The 19,439-nt window shown below is 40.8% G+C and overlaps 1 protein-coding gene across 1 annotated transcript in view; it reads right to left on the minus strand.

The window, feature by feature from the left end:
* Svep1 (sushi, von Willebrand factor type A, EGF and pentraxin domain containing 1) overlaps positions 1-19,439 on the minus strand; it is a 158,601-nt gene that overhangs the window by 64,373 nt on the left and 74,789 nt on the right. The window contains exons 9-18 of the mRNA XM_051187853.1: positions 13,875-14,004; positions 12,665-12,772; positions 11,813-11,944; positions 10,505-10,699; positions 8,880-9,001; positions 7,781-7,889; positions 6,289-6,453; positions 5,516-5,749; positions 3,427-3,588; positions 1,534-1,695 (exon numbers count right to left, since the gene is read on the minus strand). Coding sequence (XP_051043810.1) covers positions 1,534-1,695; positions 3,427-3,588; positions 5,516-5,749; positions 6,289-6,453; positions 7,781-7,889; positions 8,880-9,001; positions 10,505-10,699; positions 11,813-11,944; positions 12,665-12,772; positions 13,875-14,004 — 1,519 coding nt within the window. The remainder of the gene's footprint in view (positions 1-1,533; positions 1,696-3,426; positions 3,589-5,515; positions 5,750-6,288; positions 6,454-7,780; positions 7,890-8,879; positions 9,002-10,504; positions 10,700-11,812; positions 11,945-12,664; positions 12,773-13,874; positions 14,005-19,439) is intronic.

The following is a 19,439-nucleotide window of genomic DNA, read 5'->3' on the forward strand; positions in this document are numbered from 1 at the left end:
AAGGAATCTATGAGGTCTAAGAGTTTTATCTACCATGACTCTGGTACACTGAGACAGTTTAAACAAATGTGAAGACATATGAATCTTATCACTCAACATCCATTCTCCTATGTCCTATGACTTTCAACATCTGAGGACTACATCTCCTTAGATGTAGCTCTAGCAAACCCCTTCCACTGCCACAAGTAAACCTCCCCCCTTGACTGGTTGCAAGGAATCCCAGTCTCTTTTTAGTTGTAGCTGTTATGGCTATAGCTCAGTGAGGAAGTGTGTGCATGGCTTGCTGTGTAGCCTGGAGAACTGGCACAGAGCAGGCTGGCTCTTAGGAAAACATCTTTTTACTCTCTGGGTTGTCATAAACCTTAGGCTTTTAAACCAGAGGATAAAGAGTGAAAAGATGCATGCTTTTAAGAATCATCACACAGGCCGGCTTGTGAGTCTCTGTGATACTTCAGAGGCCATCCCCAACCTTTTTTTCTGAATTCAGCTCCACTGGCTTTACAGAGAAACAAACTTCTAGAGTTTCTAACAAAAGGCTAGTCTCTCTCTCTCTCTCTCTCTCTCTCTCTCAGTGTGTGTTCATGTGTGTGTACACAGAGTGTGTTCCTGTATGCTTATACATTTGTGTGTATACACATTTTTGTGTGTGTTCATGTGTGTATATTTATGTGTGTACACATTTGTATGTGTATTATTCATGTGTGTATGTACATTTGTATGTGTGTGTGTGTTCATGTTTGTGTGTGTGTGTGTGTGTAGCAATATTTGGTATCTTCCCCTATTGCTATTCATCCTATTGTTTAATCAGGGTCCCTCACTAAACCTGGAGCTCATTGGTAGATGAGACTGGTTGACCAGTAAGCCCCAGAGATCCTCCTGCCCCTGCCTCCCACTGCTGGGATCATATGAATGCTGCCATGTCTGGCTTCTAACGTGGGTGGTGCTGATTTGAACTTCATGCGTGTACAATAAGCATCTAATGACTGAGACAGCCCATAACAGATCAACTTTGACTCTCAGGTCTGGTTTTGAGATAGTGTTATGTTTTATCTTCTAGTTTTGTTTACATCTTCAGGAATATCTGGCTGGATAACTCTACTCAGCTGGGATATTAGAGATATTCAAAGTAGAATGCTGGCCTTTTTATTTCTACTTAAACCAGTGGCTGCCATAGTGTGATCCCTGGACTAGTAAAAGTAGGCATTACCTGAATACTAGGTAGAAATGCATGGTTTGCCTAATGAATCAAAACTCCGAGGACAGGGTCCAGAAACCTGTATTTCTATGGTACCATGAATCCTCATGCTCCTTACTGAAGCCTGTGATAGAAGTCTTGTGGTATATACAGACAGCCCAATGTTTATACTGAAGTGCTGCTGATCAGCAGAAGAAAAGGACCTCCCCATGAAGAGACAGTTATTTACATTCTTCGAATACTGTGGACATTTAGTTTTGTTAAGAGTATATCACTCCTCCACGCAAAGAACTTAGCATATGTAAATAAGTATAAACATCTAAAACATTGTCGATAACCTCCACAAGCAGAGACGTCTACAGCTCCTCTTTTCACAGTTGTGGTGGGTTCTGGGCATAAGAGGCAGTTCCGGGATCCAAATTCTGGTTGGTAAGTACCCAGTGGACATGATTCACAGGTCTCAAGTCCACTAGAAGAGTAGGTGCCTTGCTTACACTGAGCTGAAAAGAAACATACAATGCAAATGAGCAAAATTAAGCTGCTCAAAATTAGCTGTGTACAGGGTAGGGCTTCCCCAGTCTAATGCATGGGAAAAAAGGCAATATGAACTCTTCCTCTATAGCTGTTCACACATGTAGAGCCATCATGCTCCTGTGTTCTACTGTGAGACACATAACCAGCTCCTTCCATCACCACCTATCAGTTTGTTTAGTAGTCACTGAACAAGGCTCAAAACAGACACCATGGTGAAGCACTGCCTTAAAGACAAGTTGTGCAATGGGAAAGTGCAATGAATGACAGAAATAGAATCCTAAATTGGGCTCCATGCATCCAACCACTTCAACACCTCAACTTTCCAAATTAGAATGGATTCTGCTGCTCCTTTAACCATTTCATTGATGGGTGAGTCCCAACTACTGTCTTTTCCTTTGATTTCTCCAAGGGACTCTCACTTTTTAACATTGCTAACATTTTTGGTACATTTTCAAACACTTGGTACCTCCTAGAATTTGATTTATCATTAAATATGCACACTGCCTTCATATCCATAGCATGGAGAAACAATTTTGAAATTTCTTCAGTGAGGTGTGTCTTATGTTAACCTTTATTATGAAAGAAAATGTTTCCACTGGGGACTTGCATTGTGAAGGACAGAGAAATGTGGAAAATACTGCATATTTTAGTAGCAAGAGTCTATTCATCTGTGTCTGTTGCAATTCATTTCCAAGCCAACAGAAAATTGATCTCATCATATCAAATAATGTTCTAACAAAAACTAAGTTGATGATTGCTAAGTGAAGTCCTTTCTACTAATTAGCGTGAGATTCAAGAAAAAAGTTCTGGCTAAATAATGCATGTGGATTGAAACTTGAGAGAAAAGCACGTTATAAAGCTTTGTCCCAAAAAGAAAAATAAATGATTTCTTTGAATACAGAAGACACTCAGTACTTTATAAAAAGAAAGACTATGTAAAATTGCTCTGAATAATGTTCTTATTTCATCCTATTTTTAGACTGATGGATTGAAACAGAGCTAAGAACCCTCTACTCCAGTGGTTCTCAATTTTCTAATGCTGCAACCCTTCAATACAATTCCTCCTACTGTAGTGACCTCCAACCATAGAACTATTACTGTTGCTACTTTAAACTGTAATTTTGCTACTGTTATGAATTGTAATGTAAATATCTGGTATGCAGGATATCTGATATGTGACCCCTGTGAAAGGGTTGTTCAATCCCCCCAAAAGGGTCATGACCTACAGGTTGAGAACTGCTGTTCTACCCCAAAGTATGGCATCTAATTATACTGAATATTTTAAGCTAAAAAACTTAAGAGCACTGGAGAAGCAGAGAGGTCTCTATGAACCTCCCCCGCCCTTTTTTTCTCTCACAGTGGGGCTTAACGCTGAATGAGACATGTCCATTCATTCTGCTGACTGAAGGAAGGAAGCACCCTTGACTCTGAAGACACTGGGACAAACAGGCCTTGGCAACACCCTCTTAGTTTGTTACACTATGTCATACTCTCTTTGTCCCATCATACTTCTACATAGCCACTCACCTCATCACATAAAAATTTCATTAAATAAATGAGTATGATTGTCTCTTGTTGACTTATCTTTTGATACAGGAGCCTTGACCAAGACCAAGTGATGAGCAAAGAAGCCTTTCTCCCATTACAACTGGATACAAAATCCATCTGGTCTCTGATCAAAGCATGTAAGCCTCTACCTTTGCATTCAGAGATGCTTCTCGAATGAAGATATTCTGTGTAAGTCCTAGGGGGACAGAGCTTGCACTCGAGCTGTCCTTCTTCATCTTGATAGGATCCCATCAGGCAGCTTTCACAGGTAGAATGCTCCAGAGAGTAATAGGTTCCCAGAGGGCAGTTGACTGTGAAGAAAACAGCCAGGAAATTCAGGTCTCCCCACCATGGTGCCCTTTGGTTCTTTCTCTCTTTTTTTTCCTGTGAAGCTTGTTTCTAGGTACTATTGTTCATGTGTTAAGTTTTACTGTCAGAGTTTCACATCCACAGTGAGTAGACCTTCCAGAAATATATTTCTAAAAACCAATGGTAGTAGATTTTTATTTTGAGAAGATGCCTAAGTTTTATTGACCAATCTTAGGTTTGTTATGATGGGTCTCTTAATAATGGAGTAAAGCTATGGCAAACCATAGCATTATAAATACATAGTCAACAAAGAAAAAAACTGTCAGAAGACAAGGATAAAGTAATGGATATTTAGATGAACTTGTGATAACTTCGTGATATTGAAAATGTTTTCTAAATTGTCTCTCTGCATGCTCACCCCTATAAAATTAAGCTATGTGTCATTTCAATGTTATTTCTAGAGACAAGAAACAGGTCAACACAGCAGGACTAAAACAGGTGAGGAAGAGCGTTGGCCATGCTTTGAGGTGTTCTTGCCCTATGAAGGCATCCAAGGAAACAGCTGCATTTTATAACTTGTAGTGACATGGACATTCTGAGGTCAAATAGAATGTTAAACTCACTGAGCAGGTTATTATTAAAGTTAGTGTTCTAGAGAGACACCTGAACTTCAGATCTGCTGACTCAGAGATGCTAATGAATACAAATAGTACCTGGGTGCTTATTAAAAATGCATTTCTAATTCTCTAGCTCTAAAGTGCCAGGTGCATTAGTACTTGGGTGGGCCCGGAGTTGTGATGCAGCACAAGCATTTTAAGCTGGCACAGGCTGTCTGAAGTCCCTGCTGAGACTGGAGAAACAGTGACCAAGACGATTATGAGCAGGCTCATAATAGCAGCTTTCAATGAGTTGAATGAACTGATTTTGTCATACAAGGGAAAGCACATACGATGTCAGATGGTGGCAAAAACTGTCAGAGATTTCCCAGACAAGATACAAGGGTCATGCTTTAAGGAAGACTAACATGAGATTCATGCCATTCACGTGTGTGTGTGTGTGTGTGTGTGTGTGTGTGTGTGTGTGTGTGTGTATGTGTGTGGCGTGTGGCCTCTTTAGGAAGCAGGTCAGAGTTCATCCAGATTATAATTGTAGCTGTGTAGGGTAGGGCTAAGGAGATAGGAAGAAAGGTGGGCAATCTGAAAATAGACGGAAGTAATGAATTAATGCCATCAAATTGTACATTTTAAAGTACTTATGTGAGTTTTACCCTAATTGAAAAAAGATAAGATTTTAGAATTGGTTGTGTAGTTAGGAATCTCTGTTATATCACTTCCTGTGAGTATGCTCTGGCCCTACTTTTCTCTTCTGTACTGTGTATTAATATTAACAATACACCATAGATATGTTGGACAAGATAAAATGGGAGAGGTGCTTATCTTATAATGGTCAAATACAGGAGCTACTGTTGTTGGAGCAACTAATAAAAAAGTCATGAGGCTGTTTTTTGTTTTTAAACCTAATTTTTGTTTGCTTATTTGTTTGTTTATTTACTTATTTTTGTGTATGACTGTGTGTCTATGCATGCACACAAGTGTCAGTGCAGGCCAGGAGATCAGAACCTCTGGAGCTGGAGTTACCAGTGGCTGTGAGCTGCTGAATATGGATGATGAGCCATTTCTCCATCACCATTGTGAGGCTTAAAGAGCTATATAATTGAAAATAAGATTTGTTTCCCTCACATAAAATACTTCGCTTGTCCTTAACAATGGCATATACTCATGTTCTTGAGATAATACAGTGCAGTAATAACCACACAAGTGCAAAGTGCCTGTTCCATGCCAATGTTCTTTATACACACTTGGAAAACATCTGTACCCAGCTAGTTTGACCCAGTGCACAGTAAAAAGCTGGGTCCCAGGGTTGGCTTACCGCACATGCGTCCCCTCAGCACAGAGCCCGGTCTGCAGAAGAGAAAGGCCTTCTCTGTCTCCAGGGAATTGCTGTCAGCCACCACCATCTCAGAAGCAAGCTGGAAAGAATACATGGGCTCCTTATTCAAAGTGCTTTTCAGGCGGTTTGTGATCGTTTCCAGTGTCTTAATGAGTCGCTGCTGATTTTCCAATTCAAGGGTATCATTTCTTTCCTCTGGCAGTGGCACACTAGCTGAGAGAAAAACACAACAAAATTAAACATGCGTGTACAAACACACACACACACACACACACACACACGGTGTGCTAGGTACTAACTATGATAATTTTTGCTTCCAATGAAGTTGTATCTTAAAGTCCTGAGAAAAAAATTAAAGTAGGCCAATCAGCTCTTACTGGATAAGTCACACTTGAGTAGTATGAAGAACAAAATATGTTTGAATCCTTTCCCTGGATGCTGATTTTACATCATCTATTGAGGGAATTCAGCATGACAGAATGAATTATCCTATATTCTTGCTTTTAAAAACAGGCTTCTTAGTTCATCCTGTCAACATGCAAGTAAAGCAGGGTGCTGGTTACTCCAAGGAACAGAAAACACATCTGTGACACTAAACAGCATCCCATGACCATGCTTAGTTAGCCAAGTTCTCTCTACTTTTTTCCAGGGTTACTTCCTAATACACATAAGGCATGACAGGTTTCAGAACTAGCTTCCCAACCCCAAATTTCACATCATGTTACTTTGGCAAATGAAAAGTTTATCCTTACCTGTAATGTTAAAAATTAGCTGAATTTTGGGGTCAGACAATGGGGCAGTTCTTTTAATCCGTTCCGGTCTTGTTTTGCCCACACTTGCAGGTGTTTCTTGTATAACATCCAGGAAGTGATCATAAGAGTAATCCAGCCTGTTACCTGCACCCCAGCCCCCTGGCCCTGATGCAGAAAAACAAGTGATCAGATAAGTGCATCTTCCTCCATGTTCAGGTTTTAATGTCACAAGTCAAACTGTGTGAAACCATTTACTCAATTGCCCCTGGTGTACATGTGGGTGTGGCCCATAGCCTTACATTGTCATTTTGGGGGCATTTTGCATTTAATCTAGAGACTATTACCCATTTACCTCTGAAAGTATACTTGATTTATAGCATCTTTAAGTTACCAGGCAATTATTCTCACTTTAGAGGGAATTGGGGAAGGGGTGCAGAAGTCTAATGAACTCCCTTATACCGTCCTCTATTTTAAAAATGGCCTTATAAGCTTACTGAATGTAGTTAGAATTTCTTTTGTAAATATTATTCAGAATATCTGTCTCGTATATTAAAGGTGAGGAAGCTAGAAGGGTTGTGTCACTGGGGAAGGCAAGGGTATGTGTGACTTGCAAAGTGCCCTTGATGTCACTGTGATCATCAGCCAGATTTTCACTTCATCAGGTGTGATGCATGATCATATAACCTTGGCCAGTTGCTTTCATCTTCTGATTCTTTCATTAATAAATAGAGATAATGAGCCTGACTTCACAGCTTTGTCTGTAATAAGGTGCGACAACTTATATGCCCTGGTTTAATATCTGACTCATTAAAAATCCTGGTGTGTCAAGTAATTAAGTGATGTCCATGTTGTTCTGGCCATATTGACACTTAATCATGTCCTTTACACAGTAGCCATGTTTGTGAGTCTGTCACCGAGGTAAACTGTCTTCAAAGATTTCTTGGCTTTCTGTATGTATTTAAAAAGCTGGGGTCGATATTTTTGTGATTTCAGTTACATAGTTCCTTACAGCTACTATATCGCAATTGTGGAAAATTCATTTACCATACTTAGAAAATCTTTGAGAGAATATTTCTGTCTACTTGAAAAAAAAAACACTGAAAATTAGATTTTTTAATAACTGAATTTTTATAATCTGGATATTCCTTATGTATAACTATTTTTAATCAGTGACCAACTGAATGCCATATAAAAATTACTGGTTACCTACTTTCTGACTGTTATGATTCCATTCTATAAAAGGCCACTTTTAAAACTGCCATCACAGTGTGACCTTCATCATGAAGTGCTTTGGCTAATATTTTGAAGTGATTCATTTCATACCAAAATTTAAGATACCCATAATGAATTATCACATGACCAAATCCTAAAATACTTGATGACTAAATTAATAAAAACTAAATGTTCTTTTTCCGTTTTCTACCACTCCCACAGAGGAATTTCACTTTGCTGTTCCATCTTGCAAACCACCACCGCGAAATAAGGCCATTACCAATTGCAAAGCCATTTTCATAGTCATAATTATATTCGATGCAGTATTTTTTGGTCAGGTCCTCCAGTCTGCAGTCAATGTCATCAGCATCACTACAAAAGGATGGGACCTGCAAATGAACGAAGAGAAAGAGCATGGAAATCACACCCCTGTGTGCTTCTGGTGAGCCCTTGGCTCCCCTGGACCTCAACTCTCCATCAGCAGGAGGAGAGGGAGAGGTCCTTCGTGTTTCCAGAACTCTACATCTTATGAACAGAAAATCCTTTTGGATGGGGATGTAACTCAAAATTTTAGAGTGCTTGCCTCAAGTGCTTGAAGCCTGCAGACAATGCCCAGTGACACATCCTGGGTGTGGTAGTGCATGCCTGGAATTCAGTGGTTCACAACCTTCCTAATGCTGTGACTCTTTAATGCAGTTCCTCACGTTTTGGTGACCACAATCAAAAAATTAGTTTCATTGCTACTTCATAACCAATTTTTCTACTGTTAGGAATCATAATATAAGTATCTGATATGAAGGTGATCTTAGGTGACACCTTTGAAAGGGTAGTTAAACTTCAGAGGGGTTTGCAACCCATAGCTTGAGAATCATTGTAGTGTATGTAATCTTGTCGCTAGGGAGGTGGAGGCAGAAGGACCGGCAGTTCAAGGCCACCCTTGGCTACATAGTGAGGTAGAGGCTGGCATGGGCTACATGAGACTTTCTCTCAAACTCCCAAATCAAAACCAAAATGCAACAACAAAAAATAAAATCTTTAAGTGTTCAATTAGTTCTTTTCATAAAATAATTTTGGGCATTTTCTGTCAGATTTAAAAAAAAATAAGACAAGTATTTTTAAATCACAAAAACCCTAAACTTTTTTTTTTTTCCCTTAACTTTCTGGTTCATGTTATTTCGAAACTTAACATTTTGATGTAAACTGAATTCAGAAGTCTAAACTCTATAAGCAATTCTAAGCATGAATTTGAATCTCAAAGAGGGACACTTTCAGGGGTAGGAATTTCAGTTACAAACAATCCAGTGAAGTGAGGACCGGTTAAGACTGCCTTAGTAGTGCCCCGAGTGTCCCCACACAGCAAAGGCCTCCTGGCGACATACCATTTTCCCCAGGGTGGTTTCAAATGCTGTCGAAAACTTCTTAAGCAGATCCATGTCATCACAGCGAGTGGTTTTGTACAGCATCTCAAAGGACTTGAACCCATGGTTTGCAAAACGTTTTACTAGGAAAGTATAGGGGGAAACCGGCATCAGTTGGGTAGAGTTTTCAAGACAAACTCATTTCTTCCTTCCTCTCTCCCCCCTCCCTCCTTGCTCTTGTGCTAGGTAAGTACTCTATCACTGAGCTACCCCCCCCCCCAGTCCAAAGATGTAGCTTTCTATGAAAAAACGGAAACTCCAGACTTGAATCCTAGAGGAGGACTAATCTTATGATCATGACACATGCATGGTAATTCCACAGTGAGGACTAATGCTTTGTCTACTGACTTAAAAAGTATTTTACAGTTGGTCTTCTTTTGCTTCTGACATGACTTATAAACTTAGTTTTCGCAGGGAGAGGTGGCAGTGAAGGTTTCCAGGCATCCACTGTCCACAGTAAACCACAGCGTGGTGGCGCTGGGCTCCTTCTCCCAGATGAGTTGGCTTTGATCTAGTGCTCAATAACTTCCAGTCCTACGAGAAAAGGGGCACTGGGGAGAGTAAGAGACCCTTTGATCTTGACTGCATCAAAGTTGTTTAAATTTATATAAGTTTTAATTATGTGTTTGTATTTTCAACTAACAGACCTTTCAAAGTTTTAACTATTATGTGTAGTCGTAACCCTTGAAGTATAATCTCCACAGAGACAGCTTTGCTCTTGTAGCCAAAGCTTGCAACGTGGGCTGCTAGAGTCCAGGACGTGGTGATGCAGGGGTTCGAGGCCCAGCACCACCACCCCACACACTCACACACACTCCAGCCCTTGCCCCCATATTCACACACACACACACCATCCTCCCACATTGCACCCACCCCCACATACATACCCCACCCTCAACACTCCCATCTCCCTCACTCCACCCCCACACTCCACCCACCCCACACATACACACAGTCAATTCCCCCACATACTCTACCCCTACAACGCTCCATCCCGTCCCCATATACACTTTACCCCCTCCACCCACCCACCCCCACATTTACACACACACACACACTCCACTACCCCCACTCAAACCCCTACACTCCCACCTCTAATACAACTCTCTCCCATGCACTACCTCCCGCACACTGCATCCCCCACTCCACTCACCCCACATCCACACACACACTACACACGCACACACACATACTACACCCACTCCCACACTTAGAACGAGCAGCTCTAGATCTAAGCTAAATCTAAAGACACCATACAGTCTACTGTATTACATCATCCACACCGTATATTAAGTTAGAGAACTCCTTTCACTAAGGGACTTGAGACTCATGCTTCCAGACTGAGAATTCCAAGTTCACAAATTTCTTCCAGCACTTTTGAGTAAATCATGAGAAGACACAAATAGTTATGCCTTTTAATAGGAACCCAATCTCTAGCAAGACTCTGGTGGCTAGTATTTTAAACCATACATACTGCCCATTCATGACAAACTTCCAGGTAATTCTCATCCTAAGGAGAATTTTCTGTGTAACTCGAAGAAAGGCACACGGTGGTACACTTGAAAAGCTGCAGACTTGGAACTTACTAGCACAGTCCGGCCATTCAGTAGAATATGGTGGTCTCCAGATACCATCTTCAAAAGCACAGTAATACTTCTCAGTGGACCCTTCTGTGAAATCATAGCCCTCCCGGCAACTCAGGGTACAGTTAACTCCAGCACTATCCTGGGCACAGACAAAGTCCCCGTTTATAGGGGTGAAGGGAACCTCACAGGGAGAACCTGTGTCAAAATAACACTGTATTATTCAATTATAGTTTTGGAGCAGCATAGTCCAGGAATTAAAGCTGAGCTAATAAGAGAGCTCCTCCTGCCTCCTGCTGTCCTTAGGAACATTTCCCAAGGGGCATCAGTATGGGAGAGCAGGGCTGACTACCTTTTGGTTCCTTGTATTGTGGGCAGATGTTGAAAAGTTGTACTGACGTGCAATTACAAGTTCTGCACATTTTATAAGAAGGAAAATGTATATCTATCTGACTTTACAATATTGTTTCTGGCAAAATTGCTTGAATAAGCATAAAACCTGCATAATAGACGTTATGTGGCAAAGACATTTTCAGGGTCTTTAAAGCAACACTTCGCAACAGCAGGGGAAAAGGTTCATAAAACTGCAGGCAGTTGTGATGGTGAAGCTTGACTATGAACTTGACTGGGTTGAGTGATGCCTACATGATTACTAAAGCACTCCCTCCCCCACCCCGCCCCACCAGGGTTGTCAGTGACGTTGTTTTCAGAGATGACTGGCAAGTGGGAGAGTCATCAACAGGGGAAAGGACCTGCCCTGAATGTAGGCAGTTCCATCCAATAGGCTGGGAGATGGGATGGGATAAAAGGGAGGAAGAGAAAGCCAGCAGGTGTGTCCATTCTTCCTGAACTACTGCATCTATTGTAGCTGCTGTCACTCCTGGACACACCCAGGTTCTTTTAACCTTTGAGTTTCCCAGTGACTCTCCAAGGGGCTTCTAGGCCTTCATCATTGGACTCGGATTGCATCATGAGGATGAAGGATATACCCTTTAGGCTTCTAATTTCTTGGACTGAGCAACAGCTGGGTTCTCTGCATCACCAAGCCCATAAGGCAACTCATCCAATCCCTTTTGTAACTAGTTCTTTTCCTCTAGAGTACTCTAGTTAACACAGGAATTAAAGACACCCTCACAGAAGATCTGTCACAAGCTCAAGGATGACAACTGGAAACTTACAATCTGTCAACATTTGGACTTGAAAATTTAGTACTCTCAGCCTATTACCTCCCCCAACCACCCACCTCTGTCAATAGTGACCACATGCATCAAATGTCAGCTAGGCTGGGGGAGGGTCTGGTGGAGAGAGTACCTTTTATGACAATGTGGATGTCACAGGTTCTGTTGTTGCCTGAGGGGTCAGTGGCTGTATACCATACTACAGTTTCTCCGTGAGGAAAGAGATCTCCTTGTGTGTGACTTCTGGTAATGACCAATTCAGCCCCTGCGGACGGAGGAGAAGGTGTGATTTCTGCCTTGCATCACTCTGCAGTCACACCCCTACCCTTTCATCTGATGTGCTTTCATTTTCTATTCATGCAAATTGGCTGGGCAATCCACTCTGTGTGATTTGTCTACTGCTAGAGAATAAAAGATCCAATATTTAGGCTGTACCACAGAAACAATAGATTGGAAAATCCTATTAAATTAAGGACTTTTGATAAACAGAAGTTTTTGACTTGGTCTGTTAGAATATTGACAGTTTAAGAAATTGACCTGACTTTTCTTGTTTTAGGGAAACTTTTAAAAATAAACTTCAGTTATGTTCACTTGGGTTTTCCCTCACCTTCCTATGGCCTGTTTTAATCTATTCATCTAAGGTCTGGGGATGAAAGCAAATGCACAGAATCAACTGGAGATGCTAGTAGAAACTCATTTTTTATATCCCCATGGTATCATAGACTCAATTTAGTAAACTCATTTAAACCTGCAAGTTCAAAACCTAGCAAGGTCTAATAAATGCCCAGTGATTATTGAATACAGAGGAAGCCCAATGGCTAAGCAAGACGCTAATGTTAAATTTTATGAGTATTAAAACACACCACTGGTGCCATTTCTCAGTCTTCATAGCTGTTACTTACTCATTGCTTTTGCCATTCAAAGAAGATTTTAAGAGTAAAATCTGGCTAGTGCTACCCAGCCGACAAGATCTGTGCATCCTCACCAGAGTTGTCTGAAAACTGAGGCTCATCCCAGTTGGCAGAGTGCTCCTTCTCTAAGACCTGGATGGGAGGTGGAGATCGGCACCAATCTATGACAGGTGGTTCCACATCTGCAGAACATGGAATTAGACAAAGAAGTCATGACTGCTCTCTAAGTAGCCTTGCAGAAATGAAGATATTCCAAGGAAACCCTTGTGCCTCTCAGTCTATCATAATATTGAAGCAATGGACCCCAGATGTATCCAGGCAATCTTGTGCTGGGAGAAGGGAAAGGCACAAGCCAGAGAAGGAGATTGTCTCCCTGAAAGAGATCTCACACAGCTCTAACAATGTGTTAGGCATAATACAGGATGTGACTGAAGTCAAGACAATGGTGGGTGGAGCCACCCTTTGAGGTGGATTGCTTAGATGTTCACCTCCTTGGCCCATCACTTAAACTCTAATCTTATTTCAGGGCTCCAGAGACAGACTTGGGAGTTTGCTGGATCTCTTTAGGCCTCTTTCCAATATGGCCATAATGAATTAGTCATTTTTCTTTCAGGTACTGGTCTGATTCCTTTACTGGCTTACTAAGGATGAGTGGCCAAAATGGCTGGAGGCACAGGCTATGACCTTCAAGTCTGATGACCTTACTAAGCCTTAGAATCCACATTGAAGGGTGGCATGCTGTTGAGTGTTAACTGTCATCTTGATACAACCTAGAATCGTCTGAGGAAGGAGGTCTTGGTTGAGAGACCTGCAGGCATGCCTGTGTGAGACTGTTCTGGGCATTGAGATGGGAAGACTCATCCTAAATGTAGTCGGTATCATTCCCTAGATAGGGGTCCTGAGCTGTGTAAGCATGAAGAAAGCTAGCTGAGCATAAGCAAGCGAGCAGGCAGAGGGGTGCATTTGATATCTCTGCTCTTGACTGTGGATATGAGGGGACTAGCTGCTTTGAGTTCCTGCCTCAACTTCCTTTCAGTGATCAACTGTAAGCTGGAATTATACTCCAAACAAGACCTTCCCTCTTCTAAATTGCTTCAGATTAGGGTATTTATCACAGCAACAACAGAAGTGTATCTGGAAGTGGCTTTGAGGTAGTATGGGAAGCCATGTTTTAAAGTCATGATTGAATGTGGTTTCAATTCCAAGATGAAGAACCCGGGCACTGATAAATACAAAGGGATTGTTTTTGTAACCCCTCTACCACATGATTTGGAGAAGACTTACCGATAACCTTAATATAGAAAGTACAGCTGGCTTGATTACCAGATGAGTCAGTTGCTGTGTAGGTGATGGCCACTTCTCCAATTGGGAAGAGGTAAGGTGGAGTAAAGGCTGGTTGGACCTGGACTGACACCTTATAGAGACAAATAATTATTTGATAATGTTGGTAGTACATTTATCTTCTTTTGATCTATGTTATCAGCAAAGGAATAAGAAGATTCAGTATTTCATAGGGAAGAAAGGAGGATGAAGCACACCTTTATGGTGTATTTTTCATACCACTCTTCCACCCTTTACAGAGGTGCCATACATATTTTTCCTTATGTTTTAAGCACAATGCAGTAGGACACTTTTGTACTTTTGAGTGATCTTCAGAACTTAAGAAGGCTTTTACACGTCCCCTTCATGTTCATACAAAATATAATTTCTTTCAAAAAAGTATTTGGAAGAACTTTTAATTTGGTTCCAAATTTTACTCTTGTAAACAGTTTTATACACCAATTTAAATCTGTTTTTGCAATTTCCTTACAATATCTCTTCATGCATAGACCTGACTTTAGACTATCATTATTTTATTGATGGGTAATAAAAAAATGTCTTTCCTACAAGTGTGGTAACAACTTGCATTCCCATTGTCTGGGATATGATATCAGTGTCAGTGTTCTCAGGTCTGTATCAAATATCTTCAACCTTGCTAAGTGAAAAGTACCGTGCAGGCCCTTGTTTTTATTTTAGAGTATTTGTGTGATGCTGTGGGTCAACACTGGGGTTTTATATATGCTAGATGAAGCCTTCTAACCCTATTCTACATCCCAGGCCCAGTGTCTTAGTTTTCAGCAAAGATTACATTCTCTTGTTTCCATTCTCCATTCACTGGAAAATTGCAATGTAATAAAAAAATTATATTAGCATGTTATATAGTTTTGACAAGCTTAAAGTATTTTTTGATTTTTATATTCATTGCTAGGTTAAGAAGTTAAATGATATATGAGTAAAATACTTATGTATTAAAATATATTTATTTTCCATTGGGTTTTAAAAAATATTTCAAATAAGCTTAGAGAGCCTTTTATGAAGTGGTTTGATAAGTATTTGTATGTATGTGATAGTATCTTCTTAGTTTTAACAATTAAGAGACTCAGACAGTCAACATTCAGTCATAGGTATGGGAAGGGCTCTCAGAAACGGCCCCTCCCATGGGAGTGAATGTCAGTGAGGGCTGGCTACTAGGAGACAGGAAATCTGTCCTCAGTGCTGTAGTCACTGGTGAGTTGCTCATGCTCAATGGATCCCCCCAACACCCAGACCCGCAGGTGGGTGAGGGGAGCTGATTAAACCTGGTAGGTAGGTCACAAAACAAAAAAGAAATTCTACAGTAGAGACAACTGTAAATTGGGCAGGGACCTCTAGGAAGGTAGATTTTGTGAGGGTAGGCTTTCTGGTCACACAAATGCCCGTGAGTCATGAAAACCTATTTAAACTCACTCATTTACCAAGCTAGTCAGGTAGATTGTTCTTCTGGTCTTTCATCGGTGCCCTATTTGGGGGTAAAGATGTTGATGTTCACATCTTCCCAGAAAAAAAGTCAGGACATTCTTGAAAAAGAAAATAGAATGAGTAAAGGAAGAAAATACTAAAAAAATACAGAAGGAACCTCTGAGTTGAAGAAACTGAAGATATGGCTGCAGATATTATAAAAGGGACTCTAGCTGTATGAGGCAAGAGTCAATAAAGAACAACCTATACCTAAGGCAATCAGACAATTTTGGGCGTGGTGAAAAATCTCCACAAGACTCAGGGAGAAAGGCTTCATATCACCTACCAAATTCTCTTTATCATTAAATGCTAGACTGGAATAAGAGAGATCTTGGAAGTTATATAAGCCTACTACAACCCCCCCCCTTTTCTGAAGGAAAAAAAAATTAAACTCACCAAACAAAAGATGACTCTTAAACTCTCATAAGTAAGGAAAGTCCCAGTCCCCTGCAAACCCCATGACCTCATGACTGTGGACTTGGTCTAAAAAGGGCTCATAACTGTGGTTATAAAGCAAACATGAAGAGTTATAATTTTGGGAAGGGAATATATATAAAGTGAATAACTGATAATTAACCAATAACGAATTGGAATAAGAATTGTACATTATGCCAGAAAAACCTAAAATGGCTAAGAAGATCAACTAATAAATTTGATTATTTTGCTTGGGAGAGACAACCAGTAATTTTATACTTTTTCACTATTGAGAATTAAATAATTATGGGTTTCTACATATTTAAAGAATGTCATTAAAATCTGTATATTTCTTCTGTATATGAGGATTATAGAATCCAAATAATGCCATGTTCTAAGAGACCCCCCCCATGGACAGACAAATTGGCAGGAGGCTGATATTCAAGTTGCCAAATAGGTCCATGGCCCAGCACTCCCATCAGCTCACAGGAGCAGAGACGCTGTGGAAACAGGAGTGTTCACTGGGGTAGAGTTCTGAAAACTTCTGTTTCTTTCTTCCCCCCCCCCATAGGGATAGTGTCTGCCTCAAATGAAATACTGCTTCAGACAATCCCACAGTATGAGTTTCTGCACTTCATTGATAGATGGAAGCAGCAGAAACCCATATATTCTCTCTAATGCACTGAGTGTTTGTTGAGATTGACTGCCATCTCTTGGAGTTTAGGGATATACATGAATGTAGACAGGTGTCTGCTCTTCCTTGGATGAATATTGCAGGCAGGGGGCTTGGCCAAGCAATGTGGGTAGCAAGGGAGGAAGAATGCTGTGGTGGTTAGCAGGAAAAAAATGTTCCCATAAACTCAGGTATTTGCACACTTGGTCCCAGTTGCTGTTTGGAGAGGTGGTGTAGACTTTCTAGAGATGGTACATCACTGGGGGTAAACTTTGAGAGTTCAGAGCCTTACTCTACTTCCGAGTCACTCTCTGCTTTGTGTATATGGCTGAGAATGTTGATGTGACCAACCAGCTCCCTCCATGCCTGAGCATGTTGCCTTGTCTCCCCACCATAATGGATTCTTATGCTTATGGATTGGATTATAAGTCCCAAATACGCTATTCTCCCCGCCCCCAATACATTGCTTTTGGTTATGGTGTTTTATCAGCAATAGAAAAGTAACTGATACAGATGCTATCATAAGTTAGCCATGGCTCCTATTTTGGCAAGGTGAAGTCATGAAGGCAAAGGGGAACAGAACACCAACTGAAACCTTGTGCCTTTACTCCATCTTAGATAGATCCTTTAGGCATTAAGAACTTGTGAGTTGTATCACATGTCCTGCAATTAAAAGAGTGGGTAGAAGATATTCTACTAGAACACAGTGCCATGTTCAGGAACTGTATGGGGCAGAGTGAGGGCACGCCTGCAAGGGCTCCTGCAGAATCTATGCTTGGGAGGGATGAAAGGGGCAGTAATTACATGCTAATTTCTTTGCGTATCTCAGTGACATTGAGATGAGAACAACATTAGTTAAATGGAAGAGTTAACCTGTCTTCAAAATCACTCCTTGCTCAACTGTTGCCTATTGTCATGACACAGTGCTTCAAACTCAGCAGCTTCAAACAGCACACACTATTGCCACAGTCTTAAAGGTCAAGGTGCTAATGGCTCATACAAGGATGAAATCAAGGTGTCAGTACTCTGCTTTTCCAGCACTGAGGTTTCCAGAATGGGCTTCCAGAATGCCTCTTCCTCCAGTTTCTAAAGCCAGTGATACTGACAGAGCCCTTATCACTCACTAGCTCCCTTTCCACCACAGCATCTCTCTCTAGCCAGAGTTGGAACTGGTGCTCCTTTCTTAAGGGATATGTTAACCAAGCAGGGCTCACTTAGACAATAAAAAGTAGTCTTTCTACCTCAAAATCTATTGCCTGAAGAATCTCTTTGTTGAATAATGAAACATTCACTGGTGGTGGAGGACAGTGATATTGTTGGGGTGCCCATGATTCTACTGATTGTACCAGCCACTTATATGGAAGCCCAACAAGAGATGGGGGTATAGAATAAATAAAAGAGCAACCACAGAGCTGACATTCCAATCCCTTGGGTCAGCTCTGGGCAATAGCAGGATAAATCTTTGAAGTGCAAATGAGATTCAAATTTTTATTTAGACAACTAGATTCTTCTTTTTAATCCTTGAAAGTAGATTTTAATTACAGAAAGCATTTGTTTTTATATCTCAAAGTAACCAAGCCTGCATGTGACTCAGGACAAATACTTATTTTGTATTGTTTCTGTCCCAGTTGAGTTTGTTCAAGTTGAGTCACAAAATTACAGTTTGATCACATTGTATCTGTAATTTAGAATCTTATTTTCCCACCAAAATACCCTCCCTTCTAAAAATTGTCCTAAGGAATGATCAAGGCAACAGTCTAGAAAAGTGTCCTCAAGCCCTCACAGAATCCTAGTCTGTTTCTTCCTTCTTTCAATGGCCTTGAGTTTGTGTCTTGTTGTGCTTTGTTACTGTAAGTTCTAGAATTGCCTTGCCTTTCTCTTTCTATGTGAAGTGGCAAAAGAGCCACTTCACCTGTTCTCTTGTGTATATCCCCAAAATCCTACTGGTTCTGAAGATATTAATATAACCATAAGGATTAATCTTGCTATAATGAATGATCACCAATTTCAAACCAACCATGAACACTGTATAGTAATCCTACTGTATCTCTCGGGTTTGTACTCTCCTTCTTTCTCTCCTCAAACTTTCAGAATCTCTCTCTCTCTCTCTCTCTCTCTCTCTCTCTCTCTCTCTCTCTCCTCTCTCTCTCTGGCAGACTTATCCTACTGTGTGTTGAGTCTGACCATTTTCTGACCATGATCCACACACAATAGGTTTTCCTTGTATATCCAACTTCTCTCTCCACAAATGGGTCCTCATAGTTCTATTTCCCTTCTTTTAGGTACATTTGTGTCATATCCATTGTGGTAGTCCCAATAACAGTCCCTGAAAGGTATCCATGTCCCTTCTGGAACTTGTGACTGTTACTTTACATGGCCAAAAGCATTTAGGAGATATGACTGAATTAAGAATTATAAAATGAGAAGATTATCCTGATTCATCCAGATGGGATAAATGTAATCACCTCACTTTGGTGTTCATCAGACACAGTTCGTATGATGGCAATGTTGAGACTAAGTGTCCACAGTGCCATCTTACTACCAATGAGCATCCTTTAGTAGCAGGAGGCTTTTCTTCAATGCAATGTCTGAATTTCTGAACACAAGGCATTGAGATAACAAGCCACAGATTCCTAGGCAGAACTTTTGGTCTTCTGTGCCTATGGGCAACTCAGGATCCCATGAACCAGGGCAGGCACTGCTTTTGTGCAATATCCTGCTTTCCTGGATGCACTTTCTCCTACATAAAGAGCTTTGCTAAAAGGATCACATGTCCCTGGATACGTAATAACACAGGAAATTCTTCATATTCCTCCAGCTAGCTTTTGTTGTAGAAATTGAACTATCTGACAGGGTGACTATGATTGGGTTGGGAGTCAAGAGTCAGACATTGGAAGTGATTTTCACTCAACTGCATGAGTCGATTATTAAAATGCGAGAAGTTA

The sequence above is a fragment of the Phodopus roborovskii genome, unplaced genomic scaffold (assembly GCF_943737965.1).
Source record: "Phodopus roborovskii unplaced genomic scaffold, PHOROB, whole genome shotgun sequence".
NCBI lineage: Eukaryota > Metazoa > Chordata > Mammalia > Rodentia > Cricetidae > Phodopus > Phodopus roborovskii.